We start from the raw sequence: 11,301 nt of genomic DNA, 5'->3' as shown, positions 1-11,301 counted from the left end.
CTTTGCTTTTCCTGACAGAAATGAGTTGAAGACCTGTCAATCAAACATGCCAAAAGCACTTTTAAGCACTTTAAACCTGTTCTGCGCTAGTTTGCGCAGAGTTAACGTATGCGCACTTGCAGTTAGCTTGTGGGAGCGCTAAACGGTGTGCTGGGATAAATCTTAATTGGCTAGTGACACACATGTTCAGCTAATTGCACACAGTTTCAGCCTGTTTACCCGCTGCTTGGCAACGGGCACGCAGTTTGCAGCTTTTAAACACTACTGACTCACGGGCACTCTGTCTCACGGCAGCTTAGCTATCAGTACATTTCTGACTATTTTTATTCTTATGTTACTTCAAAATATATGCTCTATTTCATTCCATTTTACAAAAGGGAATACATTTACATTTGTACAATACTGTCTGGGGCTTTTTAGTGCTTATTTACAAAAATAAAAAAGGTTGTTGTAGGGGCTCGAACCCTGCCTGCCTACTCATAGGGCGGGTACTCTACCACTAAGCTATTATTTCTTGGCTTACTTTGCATATTTAGTTCTTATATCCTTTTACACTGACTGCTAACTGTGGTTGCGCTTAGTAGCACACCGCACACAGTAGCAAACATTTACGGGTTTAACAAAAAAAAAAAAAGGTTTTCATTTACTTTTATGACATCTCTTCACTTTATACACTGATGGCCAGTCGGGGCATGTGTTGTATAGTGTGTTTATTCACATTTTCATGGCCTTTCTCGTGGCTGTTTACTTTCAGCCATTCTAGTTTTCCGGGGGCGTGTCCACTTGCAGAGCTTAGCCTACAGACACGCCCCCTACTCTCTTACACGGACCGTGTAAGAGTTACTAGTGTGATTCAGCATGCCTCATGCACCTCATGCATATGCATGACATGCTGACATCACACAGTTTAACTGCAGCCTCCGTGTAAGAGTTATAACTCTTACACGGAGGCTTCCTGAATCTGGCCCATTATCTAGTCATTTTTAAGTGTGTAAGCCCTTAAGGCACAACTGTGTGCTTTGAAAAGTGCACACCTGATTTATCGGGGAAACCCACTGTTTGTCAATTCCTGCTGCAACAATCCTCAAACCGCCACAGCTGAAACATTGTTATAACTATGCATACAATGAAGGGTACTTCTGCACTGATCTGGTTGCACACTGAATGCTGTATTACACTCAGAGAAGGGAGAGAATGTGAGGTTTGCTTTCTTTTCAACATTTTCTGTTTTTCTCTGAGTTTGTGACACCATACAGTTGGCTTATATATAAAGATTGGGGGGAGGGGTGCTGCCACCATATCGGAATCAGAGGATAAGGCTTGAGTTGTGTGTGTTTTGTAACCCTTTGTGTGTCAGTTATTTAAGTTCATGATGTTTTCAGTTTTGAGGTTGTGGAAGTGACCTACTTTGCTGACATTGTGGGAGGCAGTTTTTCACACTACACTGCCATCATCCTGTGGTGCACATAGCTATGATGAAAAATACAGAGCACTGAGCTGATACGCTTTTTTATTCATGGTTTCATTAACAGGCGCTATATTACTAATATATGTTCTTTTTCATTTTTAAGATGGATTTATATAATTAAAACATGCAATATGTTCTCTAGTTTACAGATCAATGGCTTGTCTATTGGAAAAAGTGAAGTTGAATTGAAAGAAGATGATGTTATTGAGATTTCAATCCAGAATGTGAGCGTTTCTTTTAATGGTACCTTGAGTTATGGGTACGGTTCATGGCTGTAAGTACTTGGTTATTCTTGAGGAATATATGTAATACAAGTATTTAAATTTAACAGACATGCTAACTTTCTTTTCGAGTACATGAGTACAAGATCCACAGTAGAATATCTGGAGCCATTAAGACTGTGCTACACTAATTAGTATACTGAATCCGCATACACGTTGTGTGTAATCCCTCATTAAGTAGATTCAGATATCATTGATTATGTCTGGTGAAAACAATGTTACACTTTAAGCATAATGGTTTCCATTAAAGTGTTCTAAAAGCTTTTACTCATGTTGAGGCAGCATAATATCTACTATGAATACAGATAGATTTTCTTTCAGCTGTTTTTTTTTGTTTGGCAGTTTTGTAGTACTATACAAGAAAGTGACTATGTGGTGTATCTGCATCTTAGAAAAATACATTCAAAACACTAGCAGCTATAAGACATTAAGCTCAACAAATATTAACAGATTAGCTAACAGAATTGTGGCAAAGCAGGATAGATCCTTGACTGACTCAGACATCCAAGGGTGAATTAATGAGCTGACTCATGCAGAAGCTGGAGAGGGAGGGTAGGCCTACTGTACAGCTCTGGTAGGAAGGAGGTTTTCTGCTGGTCTCTTCTAGCAAATGTGGTACATGGCATGAGGAGTAGAGGGCCCACATCACCAGCCTATCACAAAAGCCAATACCAAATTAAAATAAAGCATCACACTTCTAGTATATAACGCAATTTTCCATCATACAGCTTCATTGTAGTCATACCATACTTCTCAACTTCTTACTGCAAGAAATCTGGACAAAACCTAAAATAATGGGGGGGACAAAGGCCAAAAAAATATGGACAGATTTTAAATATTGCACATAAAAACTTAAAAAGTTGCTAGAATAACAGGATTTGTGTTAGCATGCATTCCCTTAAGGATATGAAGTCTGAATATGAAATGTATGTCATTATTTAGTAACTTCAGTCTTTATTGATTTGCCAGAAAAGCAAAAATTTTGTGAGGCACAGACAAAAATTTGGACATTCTACAAATATCTGGACAGTCGAGAGGTATTAGCCATACCATTCAACATGTGATTGTGTAGCATATCAACTTCTACTTTTAGCTGCATTTTACAGACCACTCTCCATCTCATGCAAGCAAACTGAAACCTAATGAGGAATACTGCAATCACAGGTCAAACTCAGTGGTGTAATAAATCTGAGAAGTTCACCAGCTGAACAAGGAGTATGTAGCTGTGCTTTCTCTGTAATGGTCCTCACTCCCTAAAACAATCTCCCTCCTCATGTGAGGGATGCAACTAACTGGAGGACACTACCTCAACTCTGGCAAAGGCTTTCAACAGAATTTCACATTCAGGCATTACCTATAAACTTAACAAATGAATGTAAACCCCTTCGTTGTAAGATGGGTTGCCAACTGGCTCACAAAGCGGACACACACTATCAAAGTGGATGACTCCACATGAAACCAGCAGACCTGTTACCAGTGGGGTGCCACAGCTGTCAGTGGTGGACCCCCTACTGTTTAGTATATACTTCTCAGAAGTTCAGGTCAAAACTAAGGGGTTGTGGCTGACTAAGTTTGCAGACAACTGCAAACTAGTTGCAATCATTGAATCCCCAAATGATGTCAGTATAGTCCAGGATGGTCTCACACAGATCAGCGACTGGTGTATTAGTCACGGTCTTACACTGAATACAAATAAATGCATCATCATTCCCTTGGGCACAAACAATGTCTCCCTCAGACTATCAGATCAACAACAATACCATATGCACCCATGAAGTGGTAAGGGATCTGGGATCATATGTTGAATGCGACCTTAACTTCGACCACCATGTGTCTACTGTAGTAAGGAAAGCTTTCTAATTAGTACACTTGATTAATAAAGGCATTGCCTTGAGACTAAAAGAAGTTATAACCCCCCAATACTCGGCACTTATCTGGCCCATAATTGAGTATAATGCCCCATTTAGCATGTACCGTACTAAGCACCTAGAGCAATTAGAGAGCCCTCAGAGGTTTCTAACAACAAAGATCAAGGGGCTTCAGCATGTGCCTTGCACAAACTGACTAAAGTCTCTGTCACTATACTCTGTATTGTATAAATGTCTTGGGGAGACTTATGCCTAGCCTACAGAGCAGCCCAAGACCCAGACCTGATGAACTTGCTGCATATCCATAAATCAAATGGGAGTAGGGCTACCCATTCTAGGGACCTAAATATGACCTGTGACTTAAATAGGACATGCTGAAGGGACAGATTTATCTCTCACTGACTGCTGCATCTTTGGAACAGGCTACCAGTTCATGTAAAAACGAGCACCTCTATAACAGTATTCAAAAGGAACCTGTACGAGTGGATGGGACACCATAAATTCTTACTGGAGATAGAGCTCTCATCCCTCTTGGACGTGAGCAGACATCACTAAATGCAGTCTTGAGTATTGACTAGCATCTCTATAGTATTACAATGGGATGAAATGGCTAGGCTTAAAATGACCTTTGGGATGATAGCCTACTAATCTCCTAAGATCCTATGATCCTATGAGGAAGGTAAAGGAATTTTCATGCATTACAAAACACCAAGGTTTCATACAAATGCAGGATGCAGGATGCAGCCCCTGTCACTTTTACTCATTTAAATAAATGTGTTATTGTTAAATAGATAAGCCCACTGAGCACAAAGTCCCTTTTCAGGGGTGACCTGGAAGCAATGTCTGGTTAAGTGACTTGCTCAAAGTCACACACTAGGTAGATGGAGGTTGTGGGAATCAAACTGATGACTGTTACAAGATCTTTATCTAGCAGTGCATTTTACTGGGACTCTGTACTACCCATATCAGAGTGCCACTTGTTTGCCCAAGCAGTTTCTCTGATTTCGAAATGGGAGTTATATTAACTATGTTCTTGCTGCATTTATCATCATGTGGTGATTCAGAAAACTGGTACTTATGCATCAGCCTTTATGCAGCCCCTATACTTCTTGAGAAGTTATTCAATGAAGTTTCAACTGGATGAAACAAAATGATTGAAACTTCTACTTGGAGGCAAAAAAATATATTTTTTACAGAGGTATCAAGCTTCTCTGCACCCTGTCCCCCTTAAGTATATCACCTATTACACCATTACACAAACACAGAATATAAATAAAAGCCCAAACACTTGAAGTCTCTAACAGTGCACCAGTGCAGGAATAGAAACAGCCCCAGCAGTGGTTTCCCTGTAAAAAGTGATTCAGCAGTGCCAAATCAGGAAATAGACTAACTTTACTCTCAGCTAAGCAAGTACAGTGAAACCATTTGTTTATATATATATATATATATATATATATATATATATATATATATATATATATATATATATATATATATGGGTCTACCTCACTAAGTCGACACACCACAATTTCAATAGCAAGAAAGTCGACCACAAAAGGTCGACATCGCAAACACTGATACCAAACTGTGCATGTGAGAGTGAAATCCTTGCTGCATGCAACCAACAAAAAAACACAAGAACATTGCTTTTGCACTTCCCATGTGGGGGTCTGTGCCTCCCCCAGCTAATTATATACACTAAATCCATGACTGCATAATCTCTGGGGAAATGGAATATTGCCTCACCCAAGGATTGTCGATCTACTACAACTGTCAATCTTTTGCTTATGTCGACCTTTTGCAGTCGACTTTCTTGCTGTGGATATTGTTGACCTAGTAGGGTTTTACTATACATATATACACACACACACACACACACACACACACACACATATATATATATATATATATATATATATATATATATATATAGATATATATATATATATATATATATATATATATATATATATATATATATATATATATATGTACTTTGTATTTTGTGTACAAATTACTTTGATGAAATACTGATATATATGAGTGACTGTGTTTCAAGGTACTTGGTACTCTGACTACAAATGAGTTACCCTGCTGTAATGCTGACATACTGGCCCTTGTTGAAATTCTAAGGATTGTATTTGGGATCCTTGGAATAGCAAGATGATAAGTGCTGCTATGGGAATATGGGAGTGGGTGTACATCAGTGTTCAGCTCTGAGCCCACTGCTGTTCATACTGGTGATGGACTACGTTAACAAACAGGTTGGAGGGGAGGGATCAGCAAATCTGCTGTATGCAGATGATGTGGCAGTACAGGCAGACTCTGAGCTAGAACTTCAGCAAAGGATAGGAGAATGGAATGCAAATCTGAAAGCACCTGGGATGAAACTAAGCGCAGATAAGACAGTGCTAATGGCAGCAAATTGAGGAAATCAGAAGAAGCTGAGAATAGAGATAGAAGGGAAGATAGCTGAACAGGTAAACAGCTTCAAGTACATGGGAGGGGTAGTTGAGGAGAAGGATAGTCTGAATGAAGAGGTCAAAGCTAGAATCAGAGGGGCTGCAGCCAACTGGCATAGAGTATCAGGTGTAGTCTATGACAGAATAATGTCAAAGAAGCTGAAAATTAAGGTGTACAAGACAGTGGTGTGAACAGTACTACTGTATGGTACAGAAACCTGGGCAGTAAAGGTAGAACAGTTGAGGAAGCTAGAGGTGATGGAAATGAAGTGCCTGAGAAAGGTCGTAGGATGCACACTGTGGGACAGTTGAAGAAATGAGGACATAAGAGCAGAAGCCAAAGTAGCTTCAATTGGAGAAAAGATCAAAGAGAACAGACTACGGTGGTTTGGCCACGTGTAGAAAAGCAGAAGACAATCTGGTGAGGAAGATTTGGGCCAGACAGGAAGAATGTAAGAGGAAGCATGGACATCCAGCAAAGAGGTGGATGGATTGTGTGAAAGAAGATCTGCGACAGTCAGGCATGAGTGTTGAAGAATGCAGGAGTGTGGCACTGAATTGAGAGAGTTGGTGGCAGTTAACATGATACCCCGACCCCATGTTGAAAAATGGGAAAAAAGGGGCTGATGATGATTATGATGATGTGCTGCTATGGGAAATGTATTCTGCATGGAGGTTATTGTATTTCAGAGTATTTCCTGTACTCTGAGGTGCAGTAATCTCCAAGTTTACCATTTCAGTGGGAACATCAATTGCTGGAACTCAATTGCTGACCCACGATACAGCTGAAGCTGGTGCAGTTCTGAAGGTGGCAAATGTTGGTATTGTAGAACTGGCTCATAATGATGGATACATAGCTAAGATGTTCTGCTCAGTTAGCTGATTTTGGGACTTTGGCTTCTGGCAACTGCCACCTTTTTTTCTCTTGCCATCTGTTTTCCTTGTCCTGTCAGCTGCATTAATAGTAACTCAACCAAATTTCATATGTGCATGGTCATTTTAGAACCTGTTGTCTCGTCTTTCAACTTATCCATTCACCTTTTTCTCCAGTGTAAACAGTATAGACCAACAGTGATACCAGCTATATTTTTTGGAATGGCTACCCAGTTCGACCTCTACACCATTAAGTAACACATTTTACTATGCATTTTAGTACTTGAAATGTTGTAGGTGCCAGCAGAGTTTGATCTACTCTTCAGGCATGTTATTTATGTGTATCTGCACACATGGTGTATGATGTTATGCACTATAGTGTATGGCAAACATGAAAGAGGTTCAGAGACATGACATACATTTCACAGGGGCAGCGTACAATGAACTGCAGGGGAAGGGCCACCCACTTTGTCTCCAGGGCTGCAGACATATTTTACAGCACACTAAGCAGATCACTGATGTTCACTGCATATGCAAATCAGCTTGAATGAATGAATGAGTGCTAATGCATATTAGAGGCACTTGCACTGAATACCAGGGCTATCTAAAGGAGCTACAGTAAATCTCAATTACCAAGGTAAACTACTAGAGCAGAGTGTATTTCACTGCTATGCAAGTAGACACTATGATCCCCAGCTATCCTAACAAACATTAAAAGAAAGACTGGCAGACATACAGACACACACACACTACAGATTTATGTTTCTTTTAATCCCCAATATAAATGTATAATGTTATTGTAGCATAAACGCACTTTAACCACTATTATGTGTATCAATGGAGTACAAACAGTAGTACAATCAATACATCCCCATGCTACAGCATTTTTGTTTTCTCATTTTAGTCTGAGAATTAGGTCCAGATGAGATTCATCTGATCAGGGGCATGTAGAAATGTGCAATAAACAGAATGCAGTTCATTTACTTTCTGAATATCAGTGATCAGTACTGCGTACTAGTGTAACACCACTAATCCAGAATGGCAGTGCTCATAACTGTAGAGTAACAGCATTGATCCAGAATGGCAATGCTCACTACTGTGGACTAATGTGACAACATTTATCATGAATGATGGTGCTCACTACAGTAGCAGCACTGATCCAGAATGACAATGCTCATTATTGTGTACTGGTGTAACAGCATTGATCCAGAATGAGACTGCTCAATACTGTGTACTACCATAACAGCAGTTATCCAGCATGACAGATTGTGTTCACTACTCTGTACTATTGTAGCAATACTGATCCAGAATGACAATGCTCATTATTGTGTACTGGTGTAACAGCATTGATCCAGAATGAGACTGCTCAATACTGTGTACTACCATAACAGCAGTTATCCAGCATGACAGATTGTGCTCACTACTCTGTACTATTGTAGCAATACTGATCCAGAATGACAATGCTCATTACTATGTACTAGTGTAGCAACACTGATAGTGAATGGGAGTGTATGCTGCTCTGCACTGGTGTACTAGATTTGATCCAGAATAGCAATGCTCACTACTGTGTGCTAGTGTAGCAGCAGCATGAATCCAGAATGGCAGTGCTCACTACTGTGTATTCATGTAGCAGCATTAATGCAGATTGAGAGTGCTCCTTACTGTTTACTAGTATTGCAGCTTTGATCCAAAATAACATTGCTCGCTAGTGAGTGGTAGTACTAACAGCTTTGATGCAGAATGTTTGGGTTCACTACTGCTTACTAGTATGTAGCATTCATTCAGAATGACAGTGCTCAGTACTGTGTACAAATGTAGTAAACACTGTCATTCTGGACTGATGCTGCTACACTAGTACACAGTGTTGAGCACTGTCATCCTGGATCCATGCTGCTACTATGTGCTACAGAAGCAGTGCTCATTATTCTGTACTAGTTCAACAGCATTGATACAGAATGACAGTGTTCTTTTGTGCACTAGTGTAGTAGTATTTGCCCAGAACAAAAGTGCTTGCTACTACTGTAGCAGCGTCGATCAGGAATGGCAGTGCTTACTACTGTTTACTAATATACACTGGAGCTGTGGCTGGCAAAATAGTTAAGGTGCTTACCTTGCAAACACAAGGTACGTGGTTTGATTCTCACCTTTGAAGGGGAATTGGCTAGGCATAAAATGACCTGCAGGGGCAGCTAGCCAGTACTTACCTATGAAAATATGTAGCAGTTTTGATCCAGAATAACAATGTTCACTGCTGTGTACTAGTGAAGCAGCATTGGTCCCAATAGTGAACCACCATTCCCTGCACATAATATTGTCCTTTTTGCTCACATATGACTGCGTGTAAGTGCAGCCAGTATAGTAGGACAGACCTAACAGTACTGACCTGGTTTGTCCCCCAAGTATACCCCCAGAGCATCTTGTAGAGTGTTTCTACAAGACTGTGTACAATATTATCCTTCTGTAAATAATTAATATAATAGCTGATCTGTCCTCTCCATGAACCTCCTGTGCTAACACTTGTGCATAGCTTGCGTGATGATATACACTCTTTAAATAATGCAGCCCTAAATACTTCCTGCACTATATAGTACCAGACATGCAGCTTGTGGCATTGTGCACCCATGAAATAATGTAATGCCTCTTCACAGCACACTTCCTTCACTATCTACAACTGTCAGATGTATGATGCCACAGTGATGTGTACCATACCTGCTGTCCCACTGCAGTGTGCCAGATTAAATGACAGAACAGAGCAGCTGCTCACGGCATCACTCATTCATGCTACCACACACTGTGTACAGACAGATGTGAGAGCCTGCATTTGAATCAGGCCAGCTGCTGGAGTTGCAAGGGGAGCAAGGGAGGAGAAATGAAGGGGCAGAGTCCACTCACCTTGAAAGGGAAGATCACATGTCCGAGAGCACAAAAGTGCATCGATTTCCTCAGTGGAGGCCTGAGAAACTTTCATAAGTGCCTATTCTCATGAAGTGACATAGCCTGCAGAAAAGAACAACAATCTATTACTATGGCCATTCCATTTCCTGCAATGAATACCTTTTGGATTTGCACTGAAAGTTAGGGCTTAAAGCAAAAATCCCAATCCACCACTAGCAAGGGCACCACTTCCGGCAAGCAACTCTTGTGATGGAAATTGCTATGCTAAAGGGTTCTCACCAGGAGGGGAACAAATGAATCCATAGCCTGTTTGTAGAGGAAGTCTCTAGTCAAAGGCAGAGAATGGTTCAACCCAAAGAAGAAACAGTACTGAAGAGTAAGTGTTAACAAATCTTAGTAGGGATTTCTGATTAAAAGAAAATGGACCATGAAAAGAACATCTTGAATGCCTATGAATAAAGCAAAGATGAAAAAATGCTTGAAATACTGAAAAGATCAGCAGTTTGTGTGTAGGTAAAGCTGTAACAGAAATAAAAGTGAAAGCCATTGCTTTCTCTCTGAATTAAATAGTTTTTGGATAAATCTGGTACTGAATATAAGGCAATATGTAAGTCTATACAAAACTTTACTTATTGGATTACACAACAGATGGGAAAGAGAAGCAATGTTCACTGAACTTAAAATATCGAAAATTCACTTCAGCAAACATTAAATCATTGAATATTTTACCCAGGGAAAAGAGACAGTGGACCAACACCGCAGTATATCAAACCCTCCCAGGTTGGGGGCCATGCCCCCCCACACACACTCCCGTACGTAAATATATCAACTCAGAGATCACACTACAGTGGGGAAAATTTCCTAATTATGACCAACCAACTCCATTCCCTGGGTAAAATATTCAGTGACTGAACATTCACTGATGTGAACGTTCATTGTGTTAAGATCAATGAACAGAAGTTCTATGGATTTCTCATTCAATGACTGAACATAGACCCCCTTCTGTGACATTCCCAGGAGTTCTGTTTCCAGTCCATCAGTGGATGTAAACAAGATTAAAGAAAACATGTTGCTGGGGAACCAGGAAAAATTTTGTCTCAGTCTGTTTAAAAGGAAGATTGCATTCAAGTCTGTTGAAGGAGGGTATGATTACTCTTAATGCCTCTATGTGGTTTAACATTGAGGAATTGAAAATCACTGTATTCCCTGACATGTTAATCATAAGTATGATACACATTCCTCATCATATCCTGTATAATTAGAACAAACTGCTTGCATAGTTGACATATTTCTTTCTGGAGTTCAAGAAACATTACTTAATCAGAAAGTCTGAAGATAGACACTTGTGAATGCATACACTCGGTGACATCACTGATGACATTAAAATAATATTCTCTGTGCACACCAGGCTTGCAGGTTATTTTACAGTACTTTTGTAGAAGTATAAGAATTCA

At 40.0% G+C, this 11,301-nt stretch overlaps 1 protein-coding gene across 1 annotated transcript in view; it reads left to right on the top strand.

Annotated features, from left to right (window-relative positions):
• Window positions 1-11,301, top strand: part of LOC122809713 (cholesteryl ester transfer protein) — an 840,169-nt gene that overhangs the window by 115,547 nt on the left and 713,321 nt on the right. The window contains exon 3 of the mRNA XM_044081408.1: window positions 1,611-1,742. Within this exon, the coding sequence (XP_043937343.1) occupies window positions 1,611-1,742 (132 nt within the window). The remainder of the gene's footprint in view (window positions 1-1,610; window positions 1,743-11,301) is intronic.

Source organism: Protopterus annectens, chromosome 8.part0 (assembly GCF_019279795.1).
Source record: "Protopterus annectens isolate FY-2018-M chromosome 8.part0, PAN1.0, whole genome shotgun sequence".
Lineage (NCBI taxonomy): Eukaryota > Metazoa > Chordata > Ceratodontiformes > Protopteridae > Protopterus > Protopterus annectens.
Note: the sequence above shows the minus strand (reverse complement) of the source record. Positions and strands in the feature narration are given on the sequence as shown.